The sequence below is a fragment of the Alosa sapidissima genome, chromosome 24, assembly GCF_018492685.1.
Source record: "Alosa sapidissima isolate fAloSap1 chromosome 24, fAloSap1.pri, whole genome shotgun sequence".
NCBI lineage: Eukaryota > Metazoa > Chordata > Actinopteri > Clupeiformes > Clupeidae > Alosa > Alosa sapidissima.
This window is the reverse complement of record NC_055980.1, coordinates 28,637,083-28,660,546: the sequence shown is the minus strand read 5'-3', so window position 1 is coordinate 28,660,546 and position 23,464 is coordinate 28,637,083. Positions and strand designations below refer to the sequence as shown.

General features: G+C 46.3%; 1 protein-coding gene across 1 annotated transcript; it reads right to left on the bottom strand.

Annotated features, from left to right (window-relative positions):
• Positions 1 to 842: 842 nt before the first annotated feature.
• On the bottom strand, positions 843 to 13,922 carry LOC121699559 (probable G-protein coupled receptor 139). Its single transcript, XM_042081810.1, has 3 exons — positions 13,717 to 13,922; positions 4,064 to 4,475; positions 843 to 2,272 (listed from the first exon to the last, which is right to left on the bottom strand). The coding sequence occupies exons 1-3, from the start codon at positions 13,871 to 13,873 to the stop codon at positions 1,708 to 1,710; spliced, it is 1,134 nt and encodes a 377-aa protein (XP_041937744.1). The 5' UTR covers positions 13,874 to 13,922; the 3' UTR covers positions 843 to 1,707.
• Positions 13,923 to 23,464: the final 9,542 nt, after the last annotated feature.

Sequence of the window (23,464 nt, the reverse complement as noted above, 5' to 3'; positions counted from 1 at the left end):
CCATGCTGCTTGTGTTGGGCAGATGTCAGCAGGTAAAGGGTTTGCTGTGTGTGTGTGTGTGTGTGTGTGTGTGTGTGTGTCTGCTTTCCTCCTTGAGATGTCAGCAGGTAAAGGGTTTGCTGTGTGTGTGTGTGTTTGTTTGCTTTCCTCCTGGTGATGTCAGCAGGTAAAGGGTTTGCTGTGTGTGTGTGTGTGTCTGCTTTCCTCCTGGTGATGTCAGCAGGTAAAGGGTTTGCTGTGTGTGTGTGTGTGTCTGCTTTCCTCCTTGTGATGTCAGCAGGTAAAGGGTTTGCTGCAGAGTCTTTCAGATGAGGATGTGTGTGAGTGTGTGTTTTCCAGTTTAAATTGTTACCCCCCCACCACAACAACCCACAGAGACATACAGCCACAGTCATCATGTGTTCTTATGGTGTCCCTCCATAAGAACACATGATGACTGTGGCTGAAGTCTCTTCTTAAAGGTGCTCTAAGCGATGCTGGGTAACGTCACTTCTGTTGACATTCAAACAAAACAGAGAGCTAGCTCGCTACTTCCTCCGCCTCCCTCCCGTGCTGCTCCCGTGCAATTGAAACTCTCCTAAACGCGCATCTCATCTGTGATTTGCTGGAACAGTTTGTTATGTTTTTATGGGCTAGGTTTGCCCAGGTTGTTTTTGTTGCCGTTTTTGGAGCCTGGGCTGTCCACAGAAATCGCATTTTCTTACAGTGTATTCAGGACACAGACAGCTAGCGGTTGGTTAGGTGATGTTTACAGTAAGTGGCATAAAATGTTTTAGTCTAAAAAACGCGTGGCATCGCTTAGAGCATCTTTAATGAATAAACACAATACAGAGAACCAACTCTACACCTTCTTTAAGGGAGGAGCTTTATTTGTATAATATATTTGTATTAATGAGCTCTCCTCCAATTAGGGGTGGCTCTCCTGTCACATGGGCCCCCTCTGAGCCAATCCCAGCCCTGCGTTCTCACAGAAAGTCCTCCCCCGCTATGGCCTTCTACTTCTCCTCATCTCCATATCGACTGTCTGTATGAAACTCTACAGCTGAATGCAGCTTTATTGATTCCCACATTAATATTGATCTCTTGATTATTAATTCCCACAGCGCCATTAATACTGATCACTTGATTATTGATTCCCACATCGACATTAATATTGATCACTTGATTATTAATTCCCACAGCGCCATTAATATTGATCACTTGATTATTGATTCCCACATTAATACTGATCACTTGATTATTGATCCCCACATCGCCATTAATATTGATCACTTGATTATTAATTCCCACAGCGCCATTAATATTGATCACTTGATTATTGATTCCCACATTAATACTGATCACTTGATTATTGATCCCCACATCGCCATTAATATTGATCACTTGATTATTAATTCCCACAGCGCCATTAATATTGATCACTTGATTATTGATTCCCACATTAATACTGATCACTTGATTATTGATCCTCACATCGCCATTAATATTGATCACTTAATTATTGATCCCCACAGCTCCATTAATACTGATCACTTGATTATTGATTCCTGCTGCGCCATTAATACTTGATCACTTGATTATTGATCGCTGCAGTACCTCAGTTCATCAGTTGATTGACATGGATCACATAACCCTGACCTCAGTCTAGAAACATGGGTTTAAACCCTAAAGGAGCATGAACACACCCTGCTGTGTGTGTGTGTGTGTTTAGCTGGAGAGGCGCGCGGAGTGTGTGTTGTGGCGCTCGGGCGGGTGCACCAGCATGCGGATGCAGTGTGAGCTGGCGGGCGAGACCCAGGGGCTGCTCGTCATGGAGACGCTGCTGTGGGCGGCGAAGACAGGCGCGGGGGGCGGGCGTCGCCCGCGGCAACCACAGGTGCTGCGCAGCACGCCGGCCGCCATGCGGCGGAAGCGACGGCTGATGAAGCAGTAGAGGAAGAAGTTGACCGCCGTGTTCAGCAGCGCCAGCATGTTGGCCAGGTCCGAGAGCAGGTGCAGCGTGCGCACGCGCGCGGGGTCGGAGGTCAGCGCTGCCGGACCCGCGTACAGGTGGTAGAGGATGATGGCGGTGCGTGGCGCCCAGAGCACGGCGAACACCGACGTGATGGCCAGCAGGATGGCCGTGGTCTTGCCCGTGGAGTAGCCGCGGAGACGGAAGCAGCTGCGGCGCCGGAGCTTGAGCACGATGGCGGCGTTGAGCGACAGGAAGACGGAGCAGGGCAGCAGATAGACCGCCACGCAGTGAGCCCACACCAACACGTGCTCCCGCACACTAGGGGGCGACAGAGACACGCAGTGAGCCAACACCAACACGTGCTCCCGCACACTAGGGGGCGACAGAGAGAGAGCGTTACATCGCACCAACATATACTCCCACACACTAGGGGGCGACAGAGAGAGAGAGAGAGAGAGAGCGTTAAACCACACCAACATGTACTCCCACACACTAGGTGGCGACAGAGGAAGAGAGAGTTTTCAAACTTGTGATAATTACGGTTAAGTTGCATGAGAGTAATCATAGATATTATAAAGGTAGATGCCATCTTGGGCTCCAGAACGTAAATAGTGATGCCATCATGATGGGGGCAACGATCACTGGAGGCCAGTGGAAAAAAAGGAAATCAGACAGAAATCAGACAGGTGACTCTGATTGGACATCACACAGGTGCCTCTGATTGGACATCAGACAGGTGACTCTGATTGGACATCAGTAAGGTGACTCTGATTGGACATCAGACAGGTGACTCTGATTGGAAATCAGACAGGTGACTCTGATTGGACATCAGTAAGGTGACTCTGATTGGAAATCAGACAGGTGACTCTGATTGGAAATCAGTAAGGTGACTCTGATTGGAAATCAGACAGGTGGCTCTGATTGGAAATCAGACAGGTGACTCTGATTGCTGGCAAGTGTTGCCCATAGACAGTAAGGTGTTTGGCCCCAGCAATATGGAGACCGCGTTCATGTATGCCACCTAATAGAACTCCACGGACATATAGCTTTCTAATATCTATGAGAGAAATGGCTCCCACAAAAGAAGTGGTGACAAAGAAGGGAAGGAGAAAGAGAAAGCAGGAGGGAGAGAGAGAAGGCACGAGAGAGAGAAAGCAGGAGGGAGAGAGAGAAGGCACGAGGGAGAGAAAGCATGAGGGAGAGAGAGAAAGCAGGAGGGAGAGAGAGAAAGCACGAGGGAGAAAGTTGCAGGAGAGAACGTGAGAGAGTGCTGGAGAGAGGATCAGAGAGAACATGAGTCATCAACTGAAATCACAGCATGCACTCCAAAATAACTCTGTCACTTTCTTTCTTTCTGTCTCTCTCTCACACACACAATCACACACACACACACACACACACACATACACACAAACCAACATTTAGAACACACACACACACACATAGAACACCAGAGACGTGCACAGACATTTTGAGGGGCCGTCGCTCTTATCTGAAAAAAGGGCCCTTTTTGTGCCAGAGGCCATTTAATGTAGCTTAATGCAGCCTGGTGGTGGTTTTGTGTGTGTGTGTGTTTGTGTGTGTGTGTTTGTGTGTGTGAGTGTGTGTGTGAGTGTGAGTGTGAGTGTGAGTGTGTGTTTGTGTTTGTGTTTGTGAGTGTGAGTGTGTGTGTATGTGTGTGTTAGGAGGAGGGGCTATTTTCGTTATAGTGAGATCCTGTGGTGAGTATTTGCAATCTATAGCCTATGACTCTTCATTCTTTTTGACATTTTGGTTTGGACATAGGACACACACACCAACATGATGAACACACACACACACACACACACTAACATATAGAACACACACACATACACACCGACACATAGAACACACACGCACACATACATACACACACACACACATACATACTCACACACACATACACACACACATACTCACACACACATACTCACATACACACAAACTCTCTCTCTCACACACAGACACACACACACACACACACACACACACATACATACTCACACACACACATACTCACACACACACAGACACACACACACACACACACATTCATACTCACACACACACGCACACACACTTTCTCACCCCTCCTCTGTGCGTTGGTGCGGTCCGTGCCACAGTTCCGGCCACCAGTAGTAGGGGGCAGCGGTGAGGAGGCAGGTGGCGTAGACGGTGGCGATGACCCTTCGGGCGCGCGCCGGGTACGAGACACTGTGGTAGCGCAGCGGGTGGCACACGGCGATGTAGCGGTCGGCGGTCAGCGGCACGGCGGTCCACACGGACGCGTGCAGCGCCCAGAACTCCAGCACCTGCAGCGCCGCGTTGACCACCGGGGGCAGCGGCCGGCCCAGGATGAAGTCCTCCAGCAGGAAGTCCAGGAACACGATGAGCAGCAGCACCAGCAGGTCAGCCACCGCCAGCGCCAGCAGGTAGTTATACGAGGACTTGTGACGACGACGCACCAGCTGAGAGAGAATGACCACCGTCAGGATGTTGGCTACAGAGAGAGAGAGAGAGCGAGAGAGAGAGGGAGAGAGAGAGAGAGGGGGGGGGAGAGAGAGAGAGAGGGGGGGGGGGAGAGAGAGAGATATTCAGCAGGTAGTTATACGAGGACTTGTGATAACGACGCACCAGCTGCGAGAGAATGACCACCGTCAGGATGTTGGCTACAGAGAGAGAGAGGGGAGGGAGAGGGGGAGAGGGATAGAGAGAGAGAGGGAGAGAGAGAGAGAGGGGAGGGAGAGGGGGAGAGGGATAGAGAGAGAGAGGGAGAGAGAGAGAGGGGCTCTAGGAGGAACTCTGATGGTGAACCACAGGAACTGGAAAAAATCAGAGGCCGTGTTGGACAAAAGTATTGGAATACTTGTACATACATACTGAATCTGTATCCCCACCCCACTGAAATTCTTACACACATACACTCACTGTACCTCTGAAACACTCTGAAACTCATATACACTTACACTCACCACTTGCACTATACCTCTTAAACGCTCACACACACACTGACTACTTGCACTTTACCTCTTACACACTCCACACACACACTGACTACTTGCACTTTACCTCTTAATGTACACACTCCACACACACACTGACTACTTGCACTATACCTCTTAAACACTCCACACCACTGTACACACAACTCAAGATACCATTTTCAATGAGAGAGAGAGAGAGATTAAGAGAGAGTGAGAGGGAAGGAGAGAGGGAGAAAGGGAGAGAGACAGAGGGAAGGAGGGAGAGAGAGAGAGAGCGATATTCTCAGTGAGAGAGAGAAAAAGAGAGATATATTCTCAGTAAGGGAGAGAAATATTCTCAGTGAGGGAGAGAAATATTCTCAGTGAGGGAGAGACGATTTCCAGTGAGTAGAGAGACCATTTTCAGTGCGAGAAAAGGTTCGGTGTGATCAAGAAAGGTTCGGGTTGCCATCAAGAGTTCGGTGTGATCGCAGAACAGAGAATGTGGAGGTCGCTCGTTTCATGTTGAGAAGGAGAGGATTAGGTAGGAGAAGTGTTTTGGTTGGTCGCAGTGCGCACAACTAGCGAATCGAAAAACTTTGGGCTGAGTTATAATAATAATAATAATAATAATATTAATAATAAGCTTTATTTGGGCTGAGTTATAATAATAATAATAATAATAATAATAATAATAATAATAATCTTTATTTGGGCTGAGTTGAATCGTGTTGTTTCCTGCTGTTGTGTTGTGCTGTTTACGTTTATGGAAAATCGAAACCTTCTTGATTGGTTGTCAGAGTTGCACATATTTGCACTACATTACATCTACTTACCTCGTATCCAGAGAGCGGTGAGGGAATTCCGTAATCAGTGGAATAATCACAGACTGTCTGTAGAAAACGACATGACACCACTGCAGTTGTGGCTTAGAGGAGTCATTAGTCACATTGGACAAGATGTCACAGGTGTTAACAGCGTTCTAGACCATTTGGAACCCCCGGACAGTCTTACAGGTGATGATGCAATATTGACCAATCTACTACTGAACAGTATAGTAGTTCCTGAAGACGGTTTTCATGTAAACAATTCTGCGATGACTGAGATCCATCTTACAATTAATCCCTTGCAGGATGATGGAAACTTTGGGATTCATTTTTTCGTGTCACTAGTACATTTATTGGAAACCAGACATACAACGGAATAAAGTGCCTTGTTCTCTTACCATGTTATAATAAAACAGTTTTGACATGACATGTCAACATTTTGAACTGTTACAATCAGTGTGTAAATGGGAAAAGACTGCTATTTGGGAAGCGTTTTGCTCATGGCCCTTAGCTAATCCACTGTTTTGGGCTATAGCATATAGCATATACCGGAGCAAGCTCTGTAGTGGTTGATCAACGAAAATATACTGTCTCCACACACACACACACACACACACACACACACACACACACACACACACATACTGTCTCCGCGGCTTATTTGATGTGTTTTAATGCAGAAAAACACCCTGGGGTCAAGTTTCGCTGGAATTACACTTTAAAAGGATGAAAAAAGGATTACAGCGACCACCACATCCAGTCCACCACATCCATCTCCACCACATCCAGTCCACCACATCCATCTCCACCACATCCATCTTCATGATCACTGAATATGCCCCCAGTCCACCACATCCAGTCCACCACATCCAGTCCACCACATCCATCTCCACCACATCCGTCTTCATGATCACTGAATATGCCCCCAGTCCACCACATCCAGTCTTCATGATCACTGAATATGCCCCCAGTCCACCACATCCGTCTTCATGATCACTGAATATGCCCCCAGTCCACCACATCCAGTCTTCATGATCACTGAATATGCCCCCAGTCCACTACATCCATCTTCATGATCACTGAATATGCCCCCAGTCCACCACATCCATCTTCATGATCACTGAATATGCCCCCAGTCCACCACATCCATCTTCATGATCACTGAATATGCCCCCAGTCCACCACATCCAGTCTTCATGATCACTGATCTTCTGCATCCTGTATGGAATCTCTCCAGAAGGCCACAATCTTATTTTCATCTCTTCTGCTGCTGCTCCCGGTTTCAGACCATGATATTGTGAAGAGTAGACCATGATTCAGACCATGATATTGTAGACCATGATTCAGACCATGATATTGTGAAGAGTAGACCATGATTCAGACCATGATATAGTAGACCATGATTCAGACCATGATATTGTGAAGAGTAGACCATGATTCAGACCATGATATAGTAGACCATGATTCAGACCATGATATTGTGAAGAGTAGACCATGATTCAGACCATGATATAGTAGACCATGATTCAGACCATGATATTGTGAAGAGTAGACCATGATTCAGACCATGATATAGTAGACCATGATTCAGACCATGATATTGTGAAGAGTAGACCATGATTCAGACCATGATATTGTGAAGAGTAGACCATGATTCAGACCATGATATAGTAGACCATGATTCAGACCATGATATTGTGAAGAGTAGACCGTGATTCAGACCATGATATAGTAGACCATGATTCAGACCATGATATTGTGAAGAGTAGACCATGATTCAGACCATGATATTGTGAAGAGTTTATCAATAGTGTCAGCTGTGACAACCGTGGGGCTGAAAGACAGGACCGAACGAAACGCCTCTGGAGTGACTTGTTGTAGAACGCCACTCTCAAAACTAATTGAGAAGGTCCGCGTGCTAACCATTTGTACCTTCGGTGAAATGGCGGGTTGGAGGATCTTGCTCTGAAAAAAGGAAAACGTGTTCACACCCAACCATGTAAAAAGACAAAAAAAAAACATGGACAAGTGTCACTTTGTGGCATGCATATGTTACAGGTCTTGTCAGTGATGCAGGACGTATGGGACTCTTAACACAGGACTGGTTGAGAGCTCTTTATGCTGGTGTAAAAATGAAGTAACACAAAACATCAACGTTGGTTGGGCAACTGCAAAGTCTCCAGTGTAGCAGCGATGTTCTCTGTATGTCTCTTTTTAAGAATACAAAATACATTTAAATGATCAAACATGCGATTGTATAGCGGGAAAAGGCATTTACAATACCGAACGGACATTAAGCGGACATGCATTCTAAGTAAGCATTCTTAATAGGCATTCTCTGCTAACATTCTAAACCCACAAATGAACCTTCTAAATGGCTGTCCGCAAACATTCTACAGCATGCAGATAGACAATCGAACGCCATTTTATAGTCAGTGCGGTTTCTTTGACTGTCTATGAGTTCAATAAATTACATTCACAACATTTGTTTGCTTTTACTTTTTAAGAATTAAGATCATTTATTTACTTTAGCTGGAAATATACCACTTAACAGTTACAGTGGGTTATACATGTAATATGAAACGCCACCAGCCCATGAAAGAAGATAAAACATTTTAAATGCAGTACATATAAAACATCAAAGTTGGTTGAGCAACTGCATACAGTCTGTGTATTGGAGAGTATAGAGTTTCCGATCTAAATACTAGCAGAGAATGTGTAGAATAGATGCTAGCTATAAAGACCAAGCAAGCCAGCAAGTGCATGTTTAGCTAACGTTAAGTAGCATGTAATGTTACGTGGTCAAAAGCATACTATAATAAAGTTACTATCCAAAGAACGTCACCACTGCTTGTTAGTTAACACCTATCACTAACTGCCATGTAAACAACCATGAATCATTAAACATAAAAATATCGCTCACACCATTGCATGTGCACCCACCTTCAGTGTAGTAACATTAGCATTTTTGTTTAAGGTGTCAAACAGGATGCCCTAAAAGGAACTCTAACGTTAGCTACGCAGTTGCTCAATCAACTCACAAGGTGGCAGCTCTAACAGCTTTAAAACATAAATAAAAAAGAGGCATATCACATTTTGAAGAAGTTCATAACTGTCATTTCAACCCTGTTGCACATAATCATTCAACATTTTATCTAAAGATAAAAAATGGTTGATGTAATTATTTGATAAGCTTGAAGAACAGATAGGCTAAGTTGTCTAACTTACGGTACACGGCTAACGGTAGAGCCAGATAATTTCTAATAGGATATTGGCCATGAAACATAGATTTAGTAGCAATAGAAGATCTGGTAAACAGTTTAGGTAGAGCGAAATCCCCTTACCTTGTGTTACCCTTTGCGCTCCAAGAGCTAAAGCATCTGGCCTGGAACTGGGTTGGAGCACTAACGTTTGGAACTGGAGTGTAGCGCTAACGTCTGGAACTGGGGTGTAGCGTTAGCGTCTGGAACTGGAATGTAGTGTTAGCGTCTGGCCTGTAGCGCTAACGTCTGGCCTGGAACTGGGGTATAGCGTTAGCGTCTGGAACTGGAATGTAGTGTTAGCGTCTGCCCTGTAGCGCTAACGTCTGGCCTGGAACTAGGGTGTAGCGTTAGCGTCTGGAACTGGGATGTAGCGTTAGCATCTGGCCTGTAGCGCTAACGTCTGGCCTGGAACTGGGGTGTAGCGTTAGCGTCTGGGGTGGAGCGTTAATGTCTGTCCTGGAACTGGAGTGTAGCGTTAGCGTTTGCTGGCGTGGCTACTGGGGGGATGAACCTGGAACTGGATCCTCCCACAGAATGTCTTATAGGAATCTCTGATCGTCCTCGGGGTCGAAAGAGGTCCCTTACCTCCGTGTCTATCCCCGTTTCACTTACAACCGAATTGTTGACAGACGGCGTCAATTATTGGGTCAACTCCGGTGAAGCCAGCAGACTCCTTAGCGTAAGTGCGTCTTCCATAGTGCCAGAGAATATCCAGTAAGGTGGGCTCTGCCTCTGCCAGTGCATTGTTCGTGCAGCTCGTTGTGCGTTGTTCGTTGGAAAATAGAGGGGTATTCACCTTCCGGTTAGAATGAACAAACTTCCATATGCACTGACGTTATCTCTCTCTTCACCACTGAAAACAGTCTCTCACAGAAAATCACCTCTCTCTCCTCCACATTGATAATTATCTGTCCCCCACTGAAGATCGCATCTTTCTCTCCCACTGAAAATGGTGTTTTTTTTCCCCCACTAAAAAATGTAATATTAGGATATTAGGCTACAATATAGCACAAGTAGTGGGTGTGTGTGAAACGTTTCAGAGGAATTGCACAAAATAATTTTCAGAGCATTTCAAAGTGATTCAGAGGTTTCATAGCACAAGTGGTGAGTGTGTGTACGAGTTTCAGTGGGGGGCGCATATAGATTCAGTATATGTATGTACACGTATTCACACACACACACACAGTCACACACACACACACACCTGTATATGTGAAATGTGCATGATGGGCGTGATTCAGCACAATATTTCACAAATAGCCTAAAGCTGTTTTACAGCTGCTTTAGTAAAGCAACCTCCCCTCGATGAGAGACATCCAACATCTGGAAGTGTGTGTGCGTGTGTGTGTGTGTGTGTGTGTGTATTCTTTCCTCTCTCTCCATCTCTCTCTCCATCTCTCTCTCATCTCTCTCTCCTCTCTCTCTCTCTCCATCTCTCTCCATCTCTCTCCTCTCTCTCTCCATCTCTCTCTCCATCTCTCTCTCTCTCCATCTCTCTCTCCTCTCTCTCTCCTCTCAGCCAGAGGAGTGATGGAGAGATTAGAAAGAAAATTAATCTGATGGCAACGGGAGTCAGATACTGAGGGCCAGATGTACTAACGCTTTTGCGCCCACTTCAGGCGTATTTGTTTCGCAACATGCATGTAAAATGATTGCGAGGTTTGTACAAACAGGCCGCAATGATGTAAAAACGCAAACTGCCTGTCGCGGGAGCTGAAAGTGGCAGATTGCGATTGTCATGTCATGCATATGCATTCATGGGAGGATCCAGGGGAAAGTGGGAGTTTAGCGTAAAAAGATGGGAGGGGAAGAGTAAAGAGCGCCTAGTTATGTATTCCGCGGTATGTACAAAGACTGCTCCTGAAAGCGCACGTCTATTCTGCGCCTAAATACATCCGCCTTGTAAAAGCAGGTGTTAATCCAAATTGCAGTTCAATGCGTCAATAAGAGAACCTTTCAAAGACAACAGAATCGCTATTTAGAGCACCAGTTTTGTAAGTCTTTGTACTATCAAAAGCAACCTTAACTTTCGTTGGCCTTCCGAATGTCTTACTTTCACTTTCACGTCATTCACTTAAACTTTCCTACTTGCTAGATTTGACCAATCTTCCATAGCCTACGTGCACAAGTAGTTTGAGTAGAACTACTGATCTTTATTATCTCCCTGCTTGTTGACATCTTATCATGTATGGTATTATTTCATGATCGCTAAACGTTTGATACTTTTTAATGTTGTCATCAGTTAACTTCATTCAACTGCGCTTGTATGTAGGCGCTGCCATTCAGTTGTGGACGTTCGTAAATTGCGTTTATGGGCGGAGAAGGGCAGAGAAAGGCGCAGTTTACACTAAGGATTGAACGAGAGTGCAAAAGTGTGTGTGTGTGTGTGTGTGTGACATAGAGAGGACAGAGAGAGAGAGAGAGAGAGAGAACAGTAGGTAGGTAGTACACAACAAAAACGAAACAAAAAGGAACACACACACACACACACACATATGTAATTATCAAAGTGTCATTATAACTGACTCACTCTACACTCAAGTGTGTGATGTTTGGAATGAGCAACTTGTGGTCATCTGGTGTCCCAGATGTTTGTAAGGAGGATGCACACACACACACACACACACATACACACTCACACACACAGTCTCAGAGTTAAACATACATAGATGTCAAACCTGTCAAACCTTCAACAATCAAAAAACAGCTGGGTCGTCATACCATTTTCCCTCTCCTGTGTGTGTGTGTGTGTACACAGTATGTGTGTGTGTGTGTGTGTGTGTGTGTGTGTGTGTGTGTGTGTGAGTATGTGTGTGTGAGTATGTGTGTGTGTCTGTGTGTGTGTGAGTGCTTTGGCAGCTTGGTGTGATGAGTTGATAATGTGTGAATATTTATATGTGCGAGCGTGTGTGTGAGAGAGAGAAAGCGAGAGAAAGAGAGAGAGAAAGTGTGTGTGTGAGAGAAAGAGACAGAGAGGGAGACAGAGTGTGTGTGTGAGAGAAAGAGACAGAGAGGGAGACCGAGTGTGTGTGTGTGTGTGAGAAAGGGCAGGGGGGTGTGCCTGACATGTCTGTGCAAAGTTGAACATTTGAAGTTCATTAAAAGGTGGGAATTGGTTAAAGCATTTTGTTTGTGTGTGTGTGTTTGTGTGTGTGTGTGTGTGTGTGTGTGTGTGTGTGTGTGTGTGTGTGTGTTGTTTGTCTGGTGTATGTTTTCTGTATTGTTCTTGATTTAGTTTTCTTCTGCTAAACATGTTTACTTGCACACAAACAAACACACACACACACACACCATGTGCACATACATACATACACACACACTCACACACAGTGCCATGCTTAGCCATGCTGTGTGTGTGTGTGTGTGTGTGTGTGTGTGTGTGTGTGTGTGTGTGTGTGTGTCTGTTCAGGGATATTAATCAGTGAGTGTGCACACACACATACTTCTCCCTCTCTCATGGTCTCTTCTCAGACACACACACAGCATATCAGTCAGGTACGCACTTTCTCACTCTCTCTCACACACACACACACACACACACACACACACGCACAGTTCTGTGGTGATCTGATTCTGTTAGATCTTTAGTGGTTCTGTTGTGATTGTGAACCCAAATGACCCGAACTGTTCACACCCATCTGGCATTCAACGCACATCAGCGCACGCCACACACACACACACACACACACACGCACACAGCTCCTCTCTGCCTCTGTGACCTACCTTGCACTTGAAAAGCTTAATCTTTCTTTCCTTAAGAAATGAATTTCACACCTCCAATTAATAGACCCTATAGATCTAGAGCTGGAAGGATTGTTCATTTGAAACACACACACACACACACACACACACACACACACACACACACACACACATAAATACACAGGCACAAGTAGAATGCTGCAAGGTCAATATATGATATCAACAGTGTGTCATTTGGTAAAAGGCATTCACACACACAAACAAACACACACACACACACACACACACACACACACACACACACACACACAGACACAGACACACACACACTCGCAACATGCACAAGAACAAGTGTGAACATACAGTACACACATTCACACACTCTCATATACACACACACATTCACACACTCTCACACACACACATACATTCACACATATATAGACTTACAGACAGACATCCTTGCACACTGCCCACACAATTTCTCTTACACACATGCACACACACACACACAGACAGAGAGAGACACATACACACACTCTCATATACAGACTTACAGACAGACATCCTTGCACACTACCCACACAATTTCTTTTACACACACACACACACACACAGACACACAAGCATGCAGACACACAGGCACTGACAAACACAGACACTCACATACGTCCTGAGAAGCATGTGATGCACACAGTTCCAGACACACACACACACACACACACAGGTACACACACACAGACACACACACACACACACACACACACAGGTACACACACACACATGTACACACACACACAGGTACACACACACAGGTACACACACATACAGACACCCTTCCAAACAGCCCCCCGAGCGTGCGGTGTGTGTGTGTGTGTGCGGTGTGTGTGTGGGTGTGTGTGTGCGGTGTGTGTGCCCGTGTGTGGTGTGTGCGGGGTGTGTGTGTGTGTGCAGGGTGTGTGTGTGTGTGCAGCGTGGCCCCTTACCGGGCAGTCCGAGGCAGAGCAGGCTGCTGTAGTAGACGAGGGGCAGCGGGGCGAGAGGGCACGCGTGGGCATCCTGGGCATCGTGCAACGCCGAGCGCCCCTCTCCCCTGGAGCTCCCGTTGGACGGCAGCGGCGGCACGATGTGGCTGTGCTCCATCGTCTTCAGCACTCCAGTACACTCTCTCCTCTCCTCTCTCCTCTCTCCTCTCCTCTGCTCAGTCGCTCCTGTTCTTCTCCTCCTGTCCTCTCGTCTCGTCCCCCTCCCCTCCCATCTCGCCCCCCCCCCCCCCCCCCCACACACACACACACACACACACACACACACACACACTCATATGCACGTGTGCAGAGCAGCAGCCGGTGTGAGAAAGAGGGTGCGCTGTCCTTGGGTACCAGTTGCTGTGTGTGTGTGTGTGTGTGTGTGTGTGTGTGAGAGTGTGTGTGTGTGTGTGTGTGTGTGTAGTATGTGTGTGTATGTGTGTGTGTGTGTGTGTGTGTATGTGTGTGTGTGTGTGTGTGTGTAGTATGTGTGTGTATGTGTGTGTGTGTGTGTGTGTGTATGTGTGTGTGTGTGTGTGTGTGTGTGTAGTATGTGTGTGTGTGTGTATGTGTGTGTGTGTGTGTGTGTGTGTGTGTAGTATGTGTGTGTGTGTGTGTGTGCCAGAGGGAGAAAATGAGAATAAGGGAGAAATAAAATACAATAAATTGAAAGAAGGAGGGAGAGACAGATGACAAGGAGATAGAAAGAAGAATGAGAGAGGGAGAGAGAGAGTGATAAAGAGAACAGGTGAAAGAGAGAAATGCACAACATGTCTGTGTGAAAGAGTGCAAACGGGTGCAGAAAAGCAGCCAAAGAGGGAGAGAAGGAAGGAGAGAGAGAGGGATGAAGGAGGGAGAGAAGGAAGGAGAGAGAGAGGGATGAAGGAGGGAGAGAAGGAAGGAGAGAGAGAGGGATGAAGGACAGAGGGAGAGAAGGAAGGAGAGAGAGAGGGATGAAGGAGGGAGAGAAGGAAGGAGAGAGAGAGGGATGAAGGAGAGAGAGAGGGATGAAGGAGGGAGAGAAGGAAGGAGAGAGAGAGGGATGAAGGACAGAGGGAGAGAAGGAAGGAGAGAGAGAGGGATGAAGGAGGGAGAGAAGGAAGGAGAGAGAGGGATGAAGGAGGGAGAGAAGGAAGGAGAGAGAGAGGGATGAAGGAGAGAGAGAGGGATGAAGGACAGAGAGAGGGATGAAGGAGGGAGAGAAGGAAGGAGAGAGAGAGGGATGAAGGAGGGAGGGAGAGAAGGAAGGAGAGAGAGAGGGATGAAGGACAGAGGGAGAGAAGGAAGGAGAGAGAGAGGGATGAAGGACAGAGGGAGAGAGATGAAGGAGAGATAGGGAGAGAGGGATGAAGGACAGAGGGAGAGAGATGAAGGAGAGATAGGGAGGGAACGACAGAGAGGGGAGGAAGGAGGGAGGAAGGAGGGAGGGAAGAAAGGAAGGAGAGAGAGCAAAACATATACATGGCAGGAAGGAGAGAAATGTCATGTCATGACTGATGGGAAATCGCCATAGTTACACTGCACAGTATTCCATCTTTACCCCCCTATAGAACTCTACTAATCGCCATAGTTACACTGCACAGTATTCCATCTTTACCCCCCTATAGAACTCTACTAATCGCCATAGTTACACTGCACAGTATTCCAACTCTACTAAGCAATAAGCCCCGAGAGGCCGTGAATATATCGTGAATATAGCACAGCTGAGGGGTGTTAGGCATGAAGCGAGTGATGTTAAACAACCCTCAGCTGTGCTATATTCACGATATATAACAGCCTCAAAGCTTATTGCTTTTATAAAACGGCTACCACATATAGGACATTAAAAATTGATACAAAATAAACAAATAATCATGAAATTTAAAAGCTATTTCATTTACAAATATCCATTCTTCCGCGGAGTCCTCATAGAATAGTTCCAGTAGGTTCTTATCGGAATTGTTGCTCAGCATGCATTCTACAGTAGTGGTGTCAGCGCTCATTCAATGTACAAGTAAACTGAACCACTGGAGATGACGTGTGTAGAAGCAACAAACAACGTTATTTAAAACAACAAACAAAGCGGATCCTTGCTGTCCATGACAACAGCGTAGAGTCTCGTCAGTCTAATCCAGAGATGGAAATAACAAGTCTTTGAATTGACATGCGAAATTGCACTCTTGTAGGCCTCTAGTAGCAAACATCGTAGAAAATAGTCTGGTGTGGTGATGACACAGCTTTTAAAATTTCGTAGCAAATAGCCTGGTGATGACACGGCTTTTAAAATTTCGTAGCAAATAGCCTGGTGATGACACGGCTTTTAAATATCGTAGCAAATAGCCTGGTGATAACACAGCTTTTAAAACATTTATTTCACTCTCGCTGGAGAACGGGCTGTTGCGCAAACAAATGAATTAGAGTGATGATCTGATCTGCATCTCCGTTCACCAAAAGCTATGGTTTTGCTAACACATTCGCACAATAAATAATTTCTGAAAGGTTCTCTCCATTGTTAACATGTGACATTTCTCCATGTGGGGTAGTGTCAAGCAGTAAAGTAAAAGCCTATTGCAGGTAGGCAATGCTCAGACAGAAGATGGGCACTGCTTTCTCTGTTGTTATTTCTGTCCCTCCGAAAACTGCGTTAAAATGGTGTTTTTAGCCATCACAATTTAATTTTCATGAGCTTAACCATTAATGAAAGTAAAACAAACATAAACAAAACAGCCAGATGTCTCTTTATAAAATAGCAAAGACACCTTCATAAACAGTAACAAGTTCTATCGTGAGGCTGCGTGTCGTTTGGAGCAGCGCATCGGTAGGCTATATTAAAAACAGAAGATTTTCCGTTTGCTTCGGGACTTAGGCCTACCGGTAATTCACTTTTGGATTGTTTGATTATAGTGCAAACTGTTGGGACTGTCGCAGGAGACGTAGACATCGAAATGGAAGCTCATCAGGGGGTAATATTGTGGAAACAACTGAAAAAACGTTGGGTAGGCTAAATATATGGTCCATACTGTAGCATACTGAAGCGTATAGACTCAAAGCGGCAAAAGGCGACGCATAAGTGTCACCTGGTGGTTGTTTGGGTCATTGCAGCTTCACTGGGGAAATATAAATAAAAGACGTGTGATTCACGCATGAGGTCACGTGAGAATCATGCGTGAAGCCGGACAATTCAAAGTAGAACCCACTGTAAGCACATTAATATAGAACGAAATGCGATCTCAAGCGTGCTATTTCGGGAAAATATACAATGCCATCGAACATGATTCAACCAATCATAATCAAGGACCGAAACTATCCGTTACATACAATATTCAATATTGATGGAATTACAATATTCCATCTTTACCCACCTATTAAGGCAGTCATGGCCTACTGGTTAGCGCTTCGGACTTGTGACCGGAGGGTTGCCGGTTCGAACCCCGACCAGTAGGTTCAGCTGAAGTGCCCTTGAGCAAGCCACGTAACCCCTCACTGCTCCCCGAGCGCTGCTGTTGTTGCAGGCAGCTCACTGCGCCGGGATTAGTGTGTGCTTCACCTCACTGTGTGCTGAGCGTGTTTCACTAATTCACGGATTGGGATAAATGCAGAGACCAAATTTCCCTCACGGGATCAAGAGAGTAGATATACTTATACTTACTTATACTATTGTATAAGTATTTTATTACACTGCGGATGTCCCGCAGGCAGGACAATTGCAGTGCCCCCCACCTCCCCCCAACATTCTAAATCAATTGTATGCACCATATTGCTATGTAGCATAGTAATATTATACACCATTTGAAAGCTTGGACTCTTGGGAATCCATATATGATAACCTTTTTCATGTATATGTCTATATCTGCATAGTGCTTTACATTGTCAGATTAATCGTACTGTGTCAAAAATGCCCTCCTCATCCCCCTCCTCCTCTGGTGCTTCCCTACTTTCCAGCTGACCTGGTAGTGGGCCCCAGCTGTGTTTTCCAAGACAAAATAAATGACCAAGAGGGCAGAATGTGGTAATTTCCAGAGATGAACAAAAAACACCCTTTGCCACTCTCTGACAGTTCATCACACAGTCAATCTATTGGTACCAAACTAATCTACTAGGCCTCGTCTTTCAAAAGAGGTCAAGCACTTGAATATAAGTCAAAGTATGTGGAAACAGGGCCATTGTTAATATGTGGTGTGCAGTTTCGAGCAAAATCTCAAAATAGGGAGGTAAGTGAACATTTTAATAAAGTGGGGTAATATATACTCCTTCATGCCATTAGCAGAGGTTTACAACATTAGTATTTTAATAAAGTGAGTCAGAATAAAGTGAAAACAGAGTCTTCAGTGCACGCACACACACACACAATCTTCAGTGTCCAGCATCTTTGCATTAGAACACAACGTAATATAGCTGGGACTGCAGACCGTTCTAACTACAAATACACACACACACACATATACACACACACACACACACATAAACACACGCACACACGCACACACCCACGCACGCACAAGCACAGACATGCACGCACACACACACACACACACATACAGTGAGAGAGAGAGAGCAAGACAGACAGACAGAGAGGGAGAGGTGCTGCATCCAATTAAATTATGTAAACAGTAATCTACCAGTGGGATTTTAAACAAGCACCAGGGGTCCAAGGGATGTGTGTGTGTGTGTGTGTGAGAGAGAGAGAGAAAGAGAGAAAGAAAGAGAGTGCTTGTGGAATTGAGTATGCATGTATATGTGTTTGTAAAAGAACATTGGTGTGTGTGTGTGGTGCTGTTGACACAGCTGAAATCTCTTTGACTTAAAGTCTGAAAAGAATTAAACTAGTGTAGATCACAGCTGGACCACAGAGAAGAACACACACACACACACACACACACACACAAATACACACACTCACACACAAACACTATAGAAGCCATTGCAGGATGCAATTTGAAGACCCCAAACACACACACCACACACACAAACACGTGTGCACACACACATACACACATAGACCCCTTCTCACACACCTGCATCTCCTCAGAGTGTAAAAAAGAGTTTCCTCTTCAGGTTGCCACGAGCAACAGTGACATTAATTATGAATGTGGCCAGTAATGGTTGCTGTGTTCGTGTGTGTTTTTCTGACACACACACACACACACATACACACACAGTTGAGTGTGTGATAAGACTGATTCTGTGGACGTTGATCACGGAGCGCGAAGTGGAGATTTTCCACTTTCCGTCTTTTTCGTCAAATCAACTAAATTATATAAAACTGATAAATTATATAAAATAAACTAAAGTTTGAAGTTTAAAGTTTGACCTGCTGATGAGAAAGCTGCTTGCTGAAAGATCACCTATTAACGTTACCAGATGTCCTCCAACCTGCAGCTGATCCGCTGTGCTAGCTCCCTTAACTAGCTGCTGCTGATCCACCGTGCGCCGTGCTAGCTCCCTTAACTAGCTGCTGCTGATCCGCCATGCTAGCTACCTTAACTAGCTGCAGCTGATCCGCTGTGCTAGCTCCCTTAACTAGCTGCTGCTGATCCGCCATGCTAGCTACCTTAACTAGCTGCAGCTGATCCGCCATGCTAGCTTCCTTAACTAGCTGTAGCTGAGAGAAGAACACACACACACACCTAGCTACCTTAACTAGTGTCAGGATATCAGGACTGGTACTGGCACTGTCTGCCCAAAGAGATCACCATAAGCCCAAAGAGATCTCCATCTGCCCAAAGAGATCCAGAGCATCCAGATCTATACGACGGATATAGATGGCTATAACTAGACTGTTCAGGTTCACCAGTGTCTGCTTTGCTTACGCTAAGACAGTCACCTCTGCCCCATGGACTTATTTTTGATTATTAATGTTGTCCATGTCCATGACTCGCCTGTGTGAAATGCTTTGAGTAGCCATTTGTGCTAGAAAATGCTCTATATAAAAGTATTGCAGTTATTTAATTCAGTTCAAGTGTTCTTTATAGGGGTGGATGTGTCCAAGTGTTCTATATAGGGGTGGATGTGTCCAAGTGTTCTATATAGGGGTGGATGTGTTCAAGACCTGTGGTCATTTTCCTATCTATCTCTCATACCGTATGAGTCCAAATGCCGATGGCAACCCGGGTTCGAGTCTGACCTGTGTGTGTGTGTGTGTGCGTGTGCTTGTGTGTGTGTGTGTATATATATAAATATACCTAAATGTGATTAAATAATTAAAATATACCTAAATTAAATTAAATAAATAACATAATACAAATGTAATAAAAAATATGCTTGAAAAAAATATAATTCTTCTTGTTCATATCTGTGCTCTTTCTCTTCTCTCTTCACACATGGCTAAAGTGTGTGTGTGTGTGTGTTTGTGCGTGCATGTGTGTGTGTGTGTGTGCATCAGCAGTGTTTAGTGTGTGCATGTGCGTGTGTGTGCAAGTGCGCCGGTATGTGTGTGTCAACTGCATCACTATCAGCAAAGCTGTGTGTGTGTGTGTCTGTCTGTGTGTGTGTGTCTGTCTGTGTGTGTGTGTGTCACCAGTCCTCTGTCAAACTGTGTGTGTGTTTGTGTGTGTGTGTGTGTGTCTCTGTCTGTCTGTGTTTGTGTGTGTGTGTGTGTGTGTGTCACCAGTCCTCTGTCAAACTGTGTGTGTGTTTGTGTGTGTGTGTGTGTGTGTGTCTGTCTGTGTGTGTGTGTGTATGTGCGTGTGATTTGACCTTTTTTCCATGACCCTTGTGCACTCAGTAGATCAATCAGCCTTAAGGTCACAAACACAAACACACTCTCTCTCACACATACACACACACACACACACACACTCTTTCTCATACACACACACACACACACACACATGCATGTGCACTTACAGACACACACACACACACACACACACAAATAGACACACACACACACCTCCTCTACCCAGAGTTTATTGGCCCTGGGCCAGAGCACATATGAGGGTTTGAGTTTAGCGATGCCTCTGCACCATCAAAGGGATGTCACACCCACACACACACACACAGTCAGACACACACAGACAGACAGACACACACACACACACACACATACAAACACACACACACACACAGACAGACAGACACACACACACACACACACAGACACACACAGACACACACACATAGACAGACACACACACACACACACACACAGACACACACACACACACACACTCACACACACACACACACACACACACACATACACACACACATACACACACACACATACACACACACATGGGTTTAAGTTCTGAGTTTAGCGTTAATGGCCTCTGCACCCAGCCAGGGCTGTCACAACTGTGCAGCCAACTAATCTCTCTCTCTCTCTCGCTCTGTCTCTTTCTCTCTCTCACACACAAACTATCTCTCTCTCTGTCTCACGCACACACACATACAAACTCTCTTTCTCTCACACACACACACACACATACAAACTCTCTTTCTCTCACACACACACGCACACACACACACACAAACTCTCTGTCTCTCTCTCTCTCTCACTAACACATACACACAAACTCTCTCTCTCTCTCATGCACACACACACACACACACACACAAATGGTCTCTCTCTCCCCTATACAAACACACACACACACACACACGCACACACACACACACACAAATGGTCTCTCTCTCCCCCATACAAACACACACACACACACACGCACACACACACACACACACAAATGGTCTCTCTCTCCCCCATACAAACACACACACACACACACGCACACACACACACACACAAATGGTCTCTCTCTCCCCCATACAAACACACAAACACACACACAGGTCCCTTTGTGTCCCTCAGGACCATGGACAGCTACCTATTTCATTCTCCTTCACTCAGTGTCTCTACCTCTCTCCCATCTCTTTCTCTCTTCCCCCCCCCCCCCCTCTCTCTCTCTCTCTCTGTGTTAGTGTGTGTGTGTGTGTGTGTGTGTGTGTGTGTGTGTGTAAAGCTGGCTGCAGTTGTAATGCATAATAGTACTCATTGCTTTCTCCCTCAGGAGAAAACTGTATGAACACTTACACACAGTCATTCTCTCTCTCTCTCTCTCTCTCTCAAACACACACACACGCACACACACACACACACACACACACTCACACACAGAAAACCTCATTTAGTTATTAAAACATCCATCTTCAGCTGAGTCATTACTTGCGCTCTGCTGACATCAGGCACGAATTAAACACACACACATATTCTGACTACACACACACACACACACTGTTGGTCACACACATATTCTGACACACATACACACACACACACACTTTTGGGCAGATTGACTGACTGTATAGTGTGTGCAGATGTATCGAGAGTAGTGGGGGTACATGAATGTGTCAAAGTGTGTGTGTGTGTGTGTGTGTGTGTGCGTGAGAGAGACAAATTGGGTGTGTGTGAGAGTGCATCTGTGTGTGTGTGTGTGTGTTTCTGACATTGTGTTGAGAGAATGTGTGTGTTATTGAATTGGTGTATGTGTGTTATGAAATATTCAATATATCTTAGACAAAGGGGGGGTGTGGGTGTATGTGTGGGTGGGTGTGCGTAGGTGTATGTGTGTGTGTGTGGGGGGGGGGTGGGTCGGTGTGTGTGTGGGTGGGTGTGGGTCGCTGTGGGTGTGTGTGTGGGTGGGGTGTGCGTAGGTGTATGTGTGTGTGTGGGGGGGGGGGGGTGGGTCGGTGTGTGTGTGGGTGGGTGTGCGTAGGTGTGTGTGTGTGTGGGGGGGTGGGTGTGGGTGTGTGTGTGGGTGGGTGTGCGTAGGTGTATGTGTGTGTGGGGGGGGGGGGGGGGGGGGGGGGGTGTGGGTCGGTGTGGGTGTGTGTGTGGGTGGGTGTGCGTAGGTGTATGTGTGTGTGTGTGGGGGGGGGGTGGGTGTGTGTGTGGGTGGGTGTGCGTAGGTGTATGTGTGTGGGGGGTGTGGGTCGGTGTGTGTGTGGGGGGTGTGGGTCGGTGTGGGTGTGTGTGCGTAGGTGTATGTGTGTGGGGGGTGTGGGTGTGTGTGTGTGTGCAGGTCTGTGGGTATGTGTGGGTGGGTGTGCGTAGGTGTATGTATGTGTGTGTGTGGGGGGTGTGTCTGGGTGGGTGTGCGTAGGTGTATGTATGTGTGTGTGTGGGGGGTGTGTGTGGGTGTGTGTGTGGGGGTGTGGGTCGGTGTGGGTGTGTGTGTGGGTGTGTGTGCAGGTCTGTGGGCATGGGTGGGAGGGGGGGGGGGGTGTGGGTCGGTGTGTGTGCTGTGTGGTGTGTGGGTGGGTGTGCGTAGGTGTATGTGTGTGGGGGGTGTGGGTGTATGTGTGGGTGGGTGTGTGTGTGTGCAGGTCTGTGGGTATGTGTGGGTGGGGGGGGGGGGTGTGGGTCGGTGTGTGTGTGTGTGTGTGGGTGGGTGTGCGTAGGTGTATGTGTGTGGGGGGGGGTGGGTGTATGTGTGTGGGGTGTGTGTGTGTGTGGGGGGGGTGTGTGTGTGTGGTGGGTGTGCGTAGGTGTATGTGAGTGGGGGGGGGTGTGGGTGTGGGTGTATGTGTGTGTGTGTGCAGGTCTGTGTGTGTGTGTGGGTGCGTCTGTATGTGGGTGTGAGTGAGCAAATAGATTATGATAAAAGAAAGGAAGTATATGTATATGTAGCGGGATATGTATAGAACGCCGACAGGGCGAACCAGAGCCCGACGCGCAGTGCAGGGGTCTTGTTCCGCCCTGAAGGAACTTATTTTCCCATGATGACCG